The sequence below is a fragment of the Squalius cephalus genome (genome assembly GCF_949319135.1).
Source record: "Squalius cephalus genome assembly, chromosome: 5".
Taxonomy (NCBI): domain Eukaryota; kingdom Metazoa; phylum Chordata; class Actinopteri; order Cypriniformes; family Leuciscidae; genus Squalius; species Squalius cephalus.
This window is the reverse complement of record NC_137126.1, coordinates 9,290,378-9,305,236: the sequence shown is the minus strand read 5'-3', so window position 1 is coordinate 9,305,236 and position 14,859 is coordinate 9,290,378. Positions and strand designations below refer to the sequence as shown.

General features: G+C 34.7%; 1 protein-coding gene across 3 annotated transcripts; it reads left to right on the top strand.

Annotated features, from left to right (window-relative positions):
• Positions 1 to 712: 712 nt before the first annotated feature.
• slc37a2 (solute carrier family 37 member 2) lies at positions 713 to 13,405 on the top strand. 3 transcript variants are annotated; one of them, XM_079872764.1, is made up of 19 exons: positions 713 to 994; positions 1,338 to 1,388; positions 2,123 to 2,204; positions 2,466 to 2,556; positions 3,015 to 3,093; positions 3,173 to 3,308; positions 3,761 to 3,837; positions 5,143 to 5,309; positions 5,413 to 5,450; positions 6,362 to 6,499; positions 8,588 to 8,678; positions 8,792 to 8,854; positions 8,933 to 9,018; positions 9,491 to 9,539; positions 9,973 to 10,046; positions 10,236 to 10,314; positions 10,525 to 10,622; positions 10,761 to 10,825; positions 13,035 to 13,405. In XM_079872764.1, exons 5-19 carry the CDS (start codon positions 3,083 to 3,085, stop codon positions 13,048 to 13,050), a joined length of 1,188 nt encoding a protein of 395 aa, XP_079728890.1. In that variant the 5' UTR covers positions 713 to 994; positions 1,338 to 1,388; positions 2,123 to 2,204; positions 2,466 to 2,556; positions 3,015 to 3,082; the 3' UTR covers positions 13,051 to 13,405. The 3 variants fall into 3 exon arrangements, with proteins under 3 accessions (XP_079728890.1, XP_079728888.1, XP_079728889.1); XM_079872762.1 differs by having other exon boundaries at positions 713 to 1,388; XM_079872763.1 differs by having other exon boundaries at positions 713 to 1,388; positions 10,761 to 10,873.
• The last annotated feature ends 1,454 nt before the right edge of the window (positions 13,406 to 14,859 follow it).

Sequence of the window (14,859 nt, the reverse complement as noted above, 5' to 3'; positions counted from 1 at the left end):
AATATAATTAGGAATAAATAAATAAATAATTAGGAACAGCCTTCTAAAATTTATTTAGAATCTGTAAAGTTTTTAAAAAAATCGAAAAGCTCAAAGAACTGTATTCCTGCTAAATGAATTTAACATTATGTTTGTGATGCCCTTTAATTTTAAGTTCCTTTTTTTTTTTTTCTTTTTTTTTTTTTATTATTGTTGTTTCAACTTATACTTGCAAAATGTGAAAATGTGTAAAAGAAATGTCAAGAACTTGCTGTTGAATTCTGTCATTTTGATTTTTGAAAATAAAAAAATAAAGACCAAAACAACCAAAGTTTCCCAAACTGGGATCTGCAAAACCCTGGCGGCTCCTGTGGGAAATGCAGGGGGTTCTTACATGAATTAAACTATAATAATTAATTGATATAAAGGTCAAATTTAAATGAATAAATAGTTCGAAAATAATAACAATTTAAATGTTTGTACACATATATTAAGCACAATATTTTATTTCTTTACATGCATGTCATGTGACCATTGACCGACATCAGAGAACCGTGAACATGTGACAATGTTGCTAAATTATTGAAATATTGAACATTTTAAAACATTTGAATACATATTCACTAAATAATTAAATAAATATTTCAGGTCAAAGTGGTTCGGCTGACAAAAGTTTGTGAATCCCTGCCATAGACAATGGGGCCAGTTTAACCGAATAAAGAAGGGTTAAGGCTCCCATGACGTCAGGCTATCACATGTTCACTCCGCCGTGAGATCGAGTCCAGTGTGTGCCGCAAATCCGGGATGGAAATTGAAAACAGGAATGGCGACGGTACAACTGCACTGCCTGAGCTAAAGATCAATGAATTCTCATGTGATGTTGTAGACCAGACTAACGGGTATTAATAGCACCCGGCTTAAAACGTAGACGGACCACCAGTCAATGCAACCATGGAAATCTTTGGAAATTCAGAGCGCTTTAAGGTTTTTCCACCTCTGGAATTAGGAAATGACAGTACGTCTCCGATACTTTAAAGGCAACATTTACATCTGGTTTAGGATTCCTGGCTTCCAATGAACATGTTTAGATGTACTCGTAGTTTTAGGTCGTGAGAAATTAACGCAAGCTGATCTGAGGTACAAAACGCGAGTAGTCAGCTAGTTTCGTTGTATGTTTTAGGCTAACGTTAACTTACTTGCTTTTGATTTTACGGGTACGATTTTAATCTTAAGTTTGCGTTTTTTCGAATTTTAATAGAAATGGGATTTTTTAATGTATTGTTTATAACGTCGGTTAATCTTTAGTAAAGCTTTTTTTTTTTTTTTTTACAACGAAACCAACAACCTGTAAAAATGAGATCTCTTGCCCCGGGCATCAAACTCATCACCTCTTTCTCCAGAGACAGCTGGTGAGTAACTTAACAGCCCTGTGTAAACACATCATACTTCTGTACAGATAACATGCTTTATGATGTTAAATTTATCCCATCCTGTGTGTTTTGTATTGTTGCAGTCGTGATTATTGAGTTTTGGTAATGTTATTAATTTTTGACGCTGCTTACATCAGTCCCTCATTAATCATCGGTAATGTTTTCAGTTAGTGCTAATGTACACAACGTGTTGAATACACAATTTTATTTGATTTTTGTATTTGTTTTATCTGATTAAAAATCACTAACCACAATTGAAGTATGCAGTGCACCATATCAATTAATTTATTTACTCAAAAGAACACTGTTTCAATATCCAAAACTTTATTTTTTAGAATTATTATTTTTGTTTTGTTTTATTTGTTAAGAATCTTCCATCACAGTTTAAACCTGCTTATTCATATGTGCGTACCTGATCAGTAAGCACAGAGCAGAGAGGTTTCTCTTTTGCAGTGTGCATAGCCCTCAAACTGATGTACACTGTGTTAACCATGCTTTCCCCCACAGGAAATGTGTAAAAAAAAATCGTATAGATCATTCAGTGTGTGTATGTGTTTGCCTTAGGTGAAGTGTCTTCCTGTGCGTCACGAAATGTGGTTTCATTTCTATCACTGCTGACTGATTTATGTAATAAGGCAAACACATTCTGCTTTCACCAATGTTGTAAATAATTTCATTTAAAAACGTTCCTTTTATTTATTCCTTTTGATTAGGTACAGATTCTCCATCCTCATCCTAACATTTGTCTTCTACACCAGCTACCACCTCTCTCGAAAGCCTATCAGTATTGTCAAGGTAATAAAAATTCAAAAATTCATAGACCTGGAAACTAAACATTAACTAGCTGAGTGATAGGCCTGATCTGTAGAAAGGTCATGCATGCAACAAGCAGATTTTTTTATATAGATAAATCACATGATTGCAGTTGCATGTGTGAGGTGTGTTAAACAATACATTATATATATATATATATATATATATATATATATATATATATATATATATATATATATAATATATATAATTTTTTTTCTTTTTTTTTTTTTTTCTTGACAGAGTCAGCTGCACAGAAACTGCTCTAATGTTATTCACCCAGCAGACCTCAACATCACTGACAATGACACCTGGTGTGATTGGGCTCCTTTTGGTGAGTTTGATTCGCATCCATACACTTTCAAAAGTTTGCTATTTGCTTAAAAATGCAGTAAAACAAATTACAATATCTATTTTTACATATTTTAAAAAGTAATGCATGGCAAAGTTGCATTTTCAGCATCATTACTCCAGTCTTCAGTGTCACATGATCCTTCAGAAATCAGTCAAAGATGGTGTTTTGATTGCTCAACAAACTGTTGAAAGCATGTTTTTGTGGAAACAGAGATTTTTTTTTTCAGCATTCTTTGTGAATTGCACGTTTAAAAGAACAACATTTATTTGAAAAAAGAAATCTTTTGCAACATTGTGTTTTTATTGTCACTTTTGACCAATTAGAATGTCCTTGCTGAAACTAAGTATTAATTTCTCCAAAAAAAGAAAAGTCTTTCTGACCTTAAAACTTTTAAACAGTAGTGTGTATTAACGCATCAATCTCTGTGTTCAATTCAGACCAGAACAATTACCAGAACCTATTTGGAGTGTTGGACAACTGCTTCCTTGTTGCATATGCTATCGGCATGTTCTTTAGGTATGATATTGGATTTTCTTTGTTAGACTGGTGTGTTTTGCTTGAGGTATAACACCTGTTTTTGAAATATTTTTGACAGTGGGATGTTTGGAGAGCGACTGCCCTTGCGTTACTACCTGAGCTCAGGGATGCTTCTCAGTGGCCTTTTCACTGCTCTTTTTGGCCTGGGATTTTACTGGCGAATCCACTCTTTGTGGTATTACTGCTTAGTTCAGGTAAGCTAGATATGTTTTATAAATATAAACCAATGTGAAAAGGTGTGTTGCTTAGTGAAAAATTCATCTAAATCTCAACTTTGCCAGAGAGAGAGAGATAGTCCCTGAATTTCTCATTGTGAAACCAAAAAAACAGAAGTGATTCTTCCCCAATGGCACGTTTCTAGTCAGGAGTGATTTTTCGAAATGAAATGAAAAGCATTTGGCATATCGTCAATTAAAAACATTATAAAAAACATTCTAAGTGTTTGACAGACAGAAATATATCACGTTGAGCATCATCTTAGTTCAGTCTTACTGGCCCAGAGTTATTTCACAGTAAACCTTGAGTCATGTTGGTACGAGTCACACGGCTAGCACATGACCGAACCATGCGGATTACACTGCTTCTTGAACATGTCCCATGTGCTCATCAGGTTTGCTGATTGATACGTTTTTTGTTGTTGTTGCAGGCCTTAAATGGTCTGGTGCAGACAACCGGCTGGCCTGCAGTGGTGGCGTGTGTTGGGAACTGGTTTGGGAAGGGAAAGTAAGTGACATATTCTGTGCTGCTTGCTCAGTATATGTGTTGTTGACAGTGCAGAATTGTATCTGCATTTTCCACTAACACAACTAAATGCAGATCTCCACAGTCCATACCTGCTGCTACAATCCCACAATGCCTAACATGAATTGTGCTTTAAAATCAATATTAAACCTCAATTGCAAACCATTTAACTTCAAAAATATGACACATTTCATGGTGAAACAGGATATTTAACAAGAAAATGCATCATTATCCATCAGGAATTGATTGGATGGTGAACAGTGTTTTTTTTTTTTAAAGAACCAGATATGAATTTGAGTTAGTAAAACTATTCCAAATAACTATTTATAAGCTATTTTTTAACGTTATCCAATAACCTTTATGGCCTAATTTATGCCAGAGGCAGACAAATTTATTACATTTTGATTAAAAACTTTTGGGAACACTTTACAAAAAAGGTTTCATTTGTTAGCATTAGTTAACTACATTAGTAAACATAAACTAACAATGAACAATACGTCTGCAGCATTTATTAATCTTCGTTAATGTTAATCTCAACATTTACTAATACATTATTAAAATCAAACATTTTATCTGTTCAGTTAACATTAGTTAACACACTGTGAACTAAATTATAATGCTCACTGTTAGTTTATGTAAGTAAATGCATTAACTAATGTTAACAAATGGTACCTTATTGTAAAGCGTTACCAGGCTTTTTTTTCATGCTTTAAATATTATTCTCATAATTTTTGGGTCAGTACGATTATTTTTATATATATTTTTTTTATTTTATGTTTTGTTTTATGTAAGTGACAGTACATACATTTATAATGTTTCAAATAAATGCTGTCCGTTTGAACTTTCTAGTAATTAAAAAAATCCTGAAAATTTTTATCCTGGTTAACACAAAAATATGAAGTAGAACAAAGACTGGAGTAATGATGCTGAAAATCCAGGTTTGCCATCACAGGATTAAATTACATTTTACAAAATATATTCAAACAGAAAATGGTTATTTTATATTCTAATAATATTTTAAAATATTACTGTTTTTACTGTGTTTTTGATCACATAAATGCAGCCTTGGTGAGCAGAAAAGTCTTTTTAAAAACATTCAAAGATCTTAACACCACACTTTTGAAAGGCAGTGCATTAATAAATTAAACGGGGTCCATTTTGATTTCATGTTGACCTTGAAATTCCAAATTCAATTTAACTCCAAATTAATTGGTAATTGAATCTTAAGATTGTCAAAGTGCCAGGTTGCTCTGTATATTCAGTCCTCCTGATGCTCTGTTCATGCAGGCGTGGATTCATCATGGGAATCTGGAATTCTCACACCTCAGTGGGAAACATTCTTGGTTCGCTCATTGCTGGTGTCTATGTGTCATCCGCGTGGGGCCTGTCATTCATTGTGCCTGGTATCATCATCGCTTGCACTGGAGTCATCTGCTTTTTCTTCTTGATTGAAAGTAAGTCACACGTTATATCGGAGGGGAATTGGTATGTTTATGCATCCATGTTGTTAAAAAAAAGACAGGAACAGAATCACAACATGCGGTTTCTCTTTTAAAGAACCTGAAGATGTGAACTGTACTCCACCACAACACCACGTGAGTTCATTTAAAAATGACTTTTCTCCTGCTGCAAAATATTTGACGAGGTATCTACTCAATGAAACTTTAAAGCTAGGGTCACTACCATAAATTTGCTTAACTTGAATGACCAGCAAAACAGAAGTTCTCCCCTCACAGCCATTTCATATGTGAGCCGAGTTGCAAACTAATGTGAAAGGGCTTACTGACGCTTGTTTGACTGCCATTAGATTACAACAAATAAAACATTTTTGCATTACCTTTGGCCTCTCATTTGCAACAGGACAGTACACAGCACTAGTGAATTGGCTGAGAAATTACCTGAGAATTGAAAACAGAAGCACTCGTGAACAGAGAGAAAATAGCTTGTTATGCAATCTGGATGAGTTTTAGCTGTCTGTTGAACTGTGTTATTATCTAAGTTGATCTCAGTGGCTGGAATTCATTACATGACTTTTAAAATCTGAACATTTTAGAACACTTGCTGACTTTGTAAATGGTTACATAGGACAAACTGGGCTCATACACTAAATGACTGAGAATCACACACTACCAGTTTTTCAAGTTGTACCGAACACAACAAACCTACACAGAAACGTGCCTCATTGCTAAAAGGCACATGATCAAATAAAAACAGTATGTGTTCTAAGCTTAGAAAGAAAAATGGGAGTCTCTGGCCATCATACACTGATTTTCTATGAAATCGGTCAACTCTGTCTAACCAAAATATGCAGACTGGCTATAATTTCCAGCAACTAGCATTGACTCCTCCAGACTGCAAATCAGGAGGAAAAGCTGTGCAAAAGTTATGTAGTGTATTCCACCATTAAGTATACAGTATGCATTTTAAGTATTGTCTCTTACTGTTCTTCCTTTAACAGACAGTTTTTCCTCCATTATATAACACTAACAGGCTCTATTGTGTTTAGGAGAGTGTGGAGCAAGAGCCTCTCTTGAGGAACTCGTCCAGTAATGAGGAGATCTTCAGCAGTCACACCTCCACAGCCGTGGAGCCGGTGGAAGATCACACAGAAGCCATCAGCTTCAGCGGAGCGCTCAAGATTCCTGTGAGTGACCTGTTATTCACAGTTTTACTCCCACAGCTGTTAGTCAGTCTATGTAAAGAATTTATTTTTAAGAGATGGAGTTGACCTGATCTGTTCATTATTGTAGATGAGCCAATTCTGTCAAGTGTGAAAAAAAAAAAAAAAATCATGCTTTTTGATTTCCCAATCTAATTATTTATTTATTTTTATTTATTTTTGCTAAAGTGTACACTGAAAGAAAAATGTTTTTCTTGCTAGTATTTTTGTCTTGTTTTCTATAAAAAATATTTAAACATTCTTAAGTCAATGTACATTTACAGGGGGAAGCAAAATGACTTAAAGGGATAGTTCACCCTAACATGAAAATTATGTCATAATTTACTCACCAAGAAGTTGTTCTAATGCCGTATGCCCTATCTTTTTTAGACCACAAAAGGAGAATAATAAAAAAAATAAAAAAAAATGCCCCGCTCATGCTCGTCCATGTAATAGCAGTGTGTAGTGACCAGCATCAAGCTTTAAAATTTTTTTTTTTTTTTTTTTTTAAACCTTCAAAAGTCTGGGCTACCCTGCGAAAAAGCAAAAGGCTCTTTTGAATTCCTGAGAATTAACATTTGAACTCTCTCTTGCATACGTAACAACAACATCAGAGATGCACCACACAGTGCAGCTCACACCTCACTGTTACAGTCTCATCATCTCCCCCTACTCCCTCTCTTCTCCTCCTCACCTAAAACTCACTAAAAACCTATGCAATGTTAAATGTGTACAATAAGTAATTATACATGTCTGGTATCATTTGAAATGTCTCAGTGTGACTGGTACAAAGGTCTCATTCACAAAGAAGTAAAACAAAAGGTAATAAAGTTTTTAAGAGTTTAGAGATAACTTGCACACAGAGGAGGATGCGTCTTCCAGGCAAATGGCCTCCTGCTCTCAAAAGGTGTAAACTCTGAATGCAAATTCCCATTGTTAGCAAATGATTCCATGTGAAAGAAGTTTCTCTCTTGGTCTGGGTATATGATGAAGTGCAACAAGAGGCTCGGGGCGATTTGTAACTCAAATGAGCCTGTGATGCTGAGTGTATGCTAAACACTTCGCATCATGTATTTTATAATGTCAGGTTCGCGTCTTCTCTATTTTATTCCAGAGCATTTGATGTTTTGTTTTTATGATCCCTGAACTGATTATGAAATTGGCATGATACACTTACCTGACATAATAAATCGTTACATTTGATTTTATTCCGACTGACTCTGAAATTGTTTTCCCAAGTAGATTAAACAGATTCGTATGTTAGCACAATTTTTGCGTCAGATTAGTGACTACTAATATTTGGCACTAATTCAAGTGTACGTGTTTTGTAAAGACAAGAAGTGAATTTCTGTACAGGGCAGCAAAAGTGCTGCTTGACCAACCTAAATCTGGCTGTGTTTTATTTAATGTTACTTTAGATAAGTGTATGTGGGAAACCACGGCATGGCCAATCCAAAGCTGTTATAAGACAAGTAAAGTTGGTTGACTTATATCTGTAGTAGTGGCCATCCCTCTACTGAAGTAAACGTTATTTTAATTAAAAAAATCAAAATTAAGTGAGTTTGTGCTTAAAACAAGAAAAAAATATGTTTAAAAAAAATTATTCAAAGGGAAATCAAGATATTTTTTTCTTACTTCTAAACTCCCTTAATTTTAATCAAATTTCAAGCAAACAAGACTTAAATATCTTAAGTAATTTTGCTTCTCATGTTAGTGTATCTTGATTTAAAAATGTTTCTAAATTTGTAGTGGAATATAAGACAAAAATACTTAGTAAGAAAATATTTTTTTACAGTGGTAAATGCAAAAATAAAAAGTCTTATTTAATGGTCTTCAAACATTTTTACATTTATTCCTTTACCTTTAGCAGATGCTTCATGTAAAGTAACTTGTATGACGAATGCTACGAAATAAGCAATTCACCCTATTGAGGAACATCAGAAATAAGGAAATATGATGTTGCAAATGTGTACAAGTTCGTACAGAACAGTAACAGCTATGTTAATTTGTTGCCAGGACAGAAGTAAATATCATAATGTCATTGTTGAAAAATGTACTGTCTTCATTCTGCAGGGTGTGGTGGAGTTCTCCTTGTGTTTGCTCTTTGCCAAGTTGGTCAGCTACACCTTCCTCTACTGGCTTCCTTTATACATCTCTAATATTGGTAAGAATCCTTCATCAGATGCTCTCAGATTTCCTTCGGCTCTTCTGCACAAATAAACAGTCCAAAAATCCCTATAAATTGCAACAAATCACAGAGTATGCTCTATTCCTTAGCTCATTTTGATCCTAAAGAAGCTGGAGACCTATCTACATTATTTGATGTTGGAGGAATCGTGGGTAAGCAAGTGGATATGATAAATATTCGATTTATTTTAGCCATAAGAAATATCTAAGTGTTTTTCTTTTCTGTGTTAGGTGGCATACTGGCTGGATTGATATCTGACTACAGCGGGGGCCGAGCCACGACTTGCTGTGCCATGTTGATTATTGCTGCTCCTATGGTGAGTCTCAATTGTTCTTTTGCCTTATTTTTGCCCAGACTTTGAGCAAAATGTCTACAAAATAAACACGAAATGCAAACTTCTGTTTTAGCGAGATATTGCAAATTGATTTGAACTATTAAGAGGATGTAAAAGCATTGAATGTTCCCTTATCCAACTAAAGCTAATCCGTTAGCTTTATGGACCATACAATTTAGATTTGTTCAGATATAATGTGCAATGTTTATTTTCTAGTGACACTGATTCTGTCTGTAAATGTTCCTCATAGTAGATTGTGCTTCCTAGAGAAAAGTGTCAAACTGGCTAGCTCGCAACAAGTTGTCAAAGTTTGCTCTCAGTTTTTACAGACTACTGAAATCTTGTACACACAACGCCTTCAAGCTCGAGTTTACCTGTGAACCTCTCTAAATGGGTGGACAGGTTGATCTTTCCTTAGAGAACTGCTTATTCATATTTGCTTTTCTTTCTCAAGCTGTTCCTGTTTAATAAGATCGGCCAGAATGGCTTGCCAACCACCATCGGTGAGTATAGAGTACCAAGGGTTTTTCTTTTTGTGTGTGTGTTTGTTGTTGTTGTTGTTTTTTTGTGTTTTTTTTGTGGTTGTGTTTTGTTTTCCTATTTTGTGTGTTTGTTTATTTGCATGTGTTGTTTTGTGTTTTTTTGTTTTGGTCAGAAAAAATATTGTTTATTTTGCATAGGGGATTTGAAATCCACCATGAACTTTTTTTTTTTTTGGCATGCGTTTAAGCCTGCATGATCAGAATTGAAGATTGATTTTTTTTTCTTATATATGAAACTGCATTAAAGTTAAGTTTGCCTTTGAATCCACCATAACAGTCTAGTGATGTTGTTAATTATCAATTAAACAATTATCTTGAGAATATTGATTCCCACAAATAACAGCATGTCTCTTTTGTGTCTGCACCTCCACCTATGCCCTTTTCTGACCCGCAGTCATGTTGCTGTGGTGTGGTGCTCTCGTGAATGGACCCTACGCCCTCATCACCACTGCTGTATCAGCTGACTTGGTAAGCGTTTTCCTCCATGTGCTCTTCACATGGACATTTGTAAAGTTTCAAAAAATAAATAAAGACTTAAAACCGATATATCAACACTGACCTTTAAAATCTCGCTGTCAATAACTGATCAATAAACTGTTTTGTAATGCATCAAGCTTTATGTGTTGTAAATTTCATAATGTTTTGCTTATCTTTTAGGGAACCCACGAGTGTCTGAGAGGGAACTCTAGGGCACTGTCCACTGTGACCGCCATTATTGACGGCACTGGATCAATAGGTATGCAGGGAATGTGAGGGTTTTTTTTTCTATTTATTGTGTTATAATCTGGCAGTGAATTTTAAACGTTTGGTTCTTGGCATTTAAAAACCGAGCAATGTTTTTAAAAGGCTATTGACAGTAAATTTAAATGTAACATTCAGAAACCAATGTTTGTTTTGAAAACTTCACAAATGTTACATATTGTGTAACATGTTTAATGACCTCTAGGTGCCGCTGTTGGGCCTCTTTTGGCTGGTCTGATCTCTCCCACCGGTTGGAACAATGTTTTCTATATGCTCATTACTGCTGATGTACTGGCCTGCCTGGTGAGACTTCAGTTGCTGTTTATCATAATGATTGTTTATTCCAATATTATCTGTAATATTATCCAATGTGTAATAGCATGAAGGATGTGTGTTTTCAAGCCAGTTTCTCACTGTCTCCCCTTGTTCTTATTTCTGTAGCTGCTGTCCAGACTCGTCTATAAGGAGGTCAGAGGATGGTGCGGATACACTACAAGGCAGAGAGGGTGAATATCCCTAATTCACTCTTGTTCTTTGCGTTTATGGTGAAATATGTAAGGAGATCCTGAATATATTCATGTAAATGTATTGGTATATGTGTGTGTGTATATGTGTGTGTGTATGTATAATATATATACATATATGTATAATATATATACATATATAGGGCTGTCAATAGATTAACATTTGCACCCTTTAGTGTTAATAATTACATACTTATTGTGAAATTTAAGCATACATCATTTATCTTGTTTAACGTGATTATTTTGTCAGCATTTGCTATCCAGTAAAGTAAACTATCAGATTGAAGGATGATTCTCACGAAACAGTATTTTCTGCAAGCTTTTTTCAAAGTAAATTTAGGTGTCTTTCCAAAAAAGGACCCTTAGAGACTCCAAAATGACATCCTAATAACCAAATGATATAAGGAGTCCATATAATTCATACATTTATGCACACCAAAGCTCACATGAAAAAAAAAAAATTCAGACCAAAACTTTTCAGAATTCAGTGTACAGTATGTGTACAGTGCAACAGCAAAGAGCTTGTTTAGAGCTTTTTAGTGCTTGTTTACGTTTTAGAGATGTCAAGTTTCGATACTGAACAGAACCACAGAAACAAAACCTAAATCAACCGCCTGGACCTGACTGCATTATATGCCTACTCCTGTACACGGATCCATTCAGAATTACTAAACACAGCAGCATACACATGACAGTTATAAAATGTACTGAGTTGTGTCTGTGTGTAAATACAATGTGCGATCAGTGTGCCAAAAGCGCACGTGCTCGTTTTTTGTAGCATCTATATAACGGACTCACGCGTACTTACTGTACAAGTCCTATATGTTTGTGTTTTAAAGCTAAACGGACAACTGACTGCGAGTTACTGTTCTCTCTGCCATCTCAGATGTTATAGCCTGAGACTGATTTTCTTTGCATTAGTGCTTTTTTGGACTGGATAACTGAACTGAAAACTTTACTGGAGTTTTGCTGCTTAAAATGATCTGATTAGAAACAGAGAAGCGAAAGGTTTAGAATAGAAAGTTCTGCGGCATTGTAGATGCGTCTGATAAAACTCCTTCTAAGATCATCTAACTGCGTGACATAAATTACTTTGTCATAATTTTGCATGCTTCATTAATTTATGTGCGTAAAATCATTTTAACGTGCTAAAGATTTTGAATTAATTGCATGCATTAACGTTGACAGCCCTAATTCAAATTCATGCATGTTTATATGCATGAATTTCTCTGTTGTATATATTTTTTTTATCACCTTAAGATTGTAATGATATTTAATAAAAAATACATTAATAGAATTAATTATTCAAAAATTTTGACCTGTAGTGTATAAATAAAGTTGTTGTGGTATATATTTTAAAAAGTAATTTATTTCCTGTGTTGGCAAAGCTAAATTTCATGTGTCACATGATCCTTCAGAGATCATTCTAATAGGCTGATTAAGAAATGTTTTGATTATTCTTCAATAGGAGTTCATCATCTTTAATAGCACTTTTACAGGTTTTTTTTTTTTTTTTTTTTTTTTTTGCTAAATCTTCCATGCTATGACATCATTGGCAGATGACTTTATTAAGGTTTATTTTTAACCATCAATATTTAGCTAGTGACCTTTAAATCTGCAGAATGATGCTGCTTGGGCTAATTGCCATTACATGTTCTTGATATTAGTGGCTGCCCAAAATACATATCGTCATTACCAAAGCAATTCTGTACTTGAACTAATTGGGCCTTCCTGCTTTCAATATAATTCAGTGAAGGCTATTTTTGGAGATTGCAAGGCAATCACAATTACTCCAAGAGGATGCAACCCGTCTTGGGAGTTGTTAGTTTTTACTGTTTTCCCAAATGACTAGCAGAAATGTGTGTGTTGAGGTGGAAAATTATGTATGCACTTCAACTGTAATATCATTATGTCTCTAACACCCTTGTAATTATCAGTCAGTTTTTTTCCGGTAATGAATTTTCCATTAAAACAAAAAAGGCTAAACTAAGCCTTTTTTGTGCTTTTTACTACATGCATTCATTCCACTAATGGTCTCCAATAGCCACTTTTGACACTCGTCAAATCCACAGGTGGTGATTATTTGATCTGGTTTTTGTTTCATTACATTGAGTGAATCTGCTGATTATTAGGGAAGCGTTTAATTTTGCACCATGTGTTTGCAGTGGTTTCATCTGTTCTTTTCTTTCAGGTTCAAAGAGATCTGAGGAACAAGTGAATGTCACACCTGCGACGGAAAATTACCTGCAGCATAACGACAAAAAGGGACCCAGGATTGATCCAACACGCCAAGCCTTTTTAAGCCCCAGGGTTATTTTATATGAAAATTGTAACATGAGACTTTCATCCTTTTATACTGACAATGGAACAAAGCTCATCTGCTGAAGTGAAGGAGGAGGAGAGTTACACACTCCCTCGTCCACACGTCACCTGAGCGAGATGAACACAAGAGAATCACTAAGCTCCTTCATTTTAATACAGGATGTTTTTAGTGACTGATGCTTAATACAAATGTACCTTTTTTCTTGCATTAAAATATGCCATCAGTGCTCAGTCCTTTTATCTGCGCGGTGTTTGTGATTATTCATATCCTCACTTCATGTTTGTTATTGGCCTGGCTCTCCGTGCGATTGAATCGTACCTGCAGTATGTGTGTTTGAACAAGACCTGAATAAGTATTGCAGTTGGTACTGAGGTCGTGTTCATGTACGTACACACTTAATCACTCAACTTTATAAAAATAGCAGGTACTGTAGCTCTGAGCATCCCAAGAGAACCTCTCGGCTTTATTCCCTGAGGCTTCATATGTGCGGAAGAACGCTAGCTGGCTTTCTTGCTTTGGGGTCCAGATACTATCAGCCTTTGTCAAAATGAAACCGCATGTGAAAGGCAAACAGTCATTGCTGCAGAATAATGCTCTGTAATAAATCATTTCTGGACACTTAGATTCTTGACTGCATATTAGTTTAAAAGTAAACTATGCCATTGTTTTGTTTTTTTAAATTCATGTGCAGGTCATTTCACACTATATGCGGTAAGTTGTCACAATGCAACCTACCATCAAACAGCCTGTTCGGCTTTTTTTAGCATAAATTTAAATAGTTAAAAAAAAATGTATTAAACAGCGAAAATGCACAAGATGACATACAAACGTATGAGACCATTGTTTCGGACAACAGAAATTGCAATCATTTCTGTAATTAATTAATAGATTAAATAATTATTTGTAATAGTATAAATGTATGAATATGTACAATTTGCCTTTTAACCTTTTTTTTTTTTTTTTAATCTACACTACCATTAATTTGCGGTCCGTAAGTTTTTAGCACTAGTAAGACCTCAGCACTACTTCCGGATAACTAAAGTGCATTAAGTTCAAAATTAGTTGTTACAATTTAGCAGACTTTAAGTACACCAGCTTAGTACTAAGAGTGTAATTGCAGGATATTTAAGTACATATGTAAATGTGTTTGTAGTATACTTATAGAAATAAATATATTTCAAAAACATTTAAGTATATTTATTTTTCATTATAGAGCAAACCCTAATCCTAACCCTGACCATATAAGTATGTGTATTTAATTTATATTCCTCAGTACTTAAATGTATAATTACACTGAAACAAGGACAGCCTAGTGACCAAAACCTTATAGTTTCTGACATACAGCCCTTGTGACAACTTACCCCGGGTTTTCCCTGTATGTTTCTCATGCCAACAAAAAATAAAAATTTATGAAGCATAAGGTAGAAAATTAGGTTCCACTTTATATTAGGTGTCTTTAGTACTTACATCATTAAAAAAAATGATAGTTAGGTACATCTACTTATAATGTTCATGTTGTATTGCAAAACACTTTAGCTGCTATTGAGGTAAGATTAGGGGCAGGTTTGTTGGTGGTATGGTTAGGTTTGTAGTACACATAGTTAAAGACACTTGCAGTAATGTAAAGTGGGACTGAAAATTGTGTCTATAAAAGAACATCAAAAGTGTTCTTTATTTGAGTATGTTTAGGTAG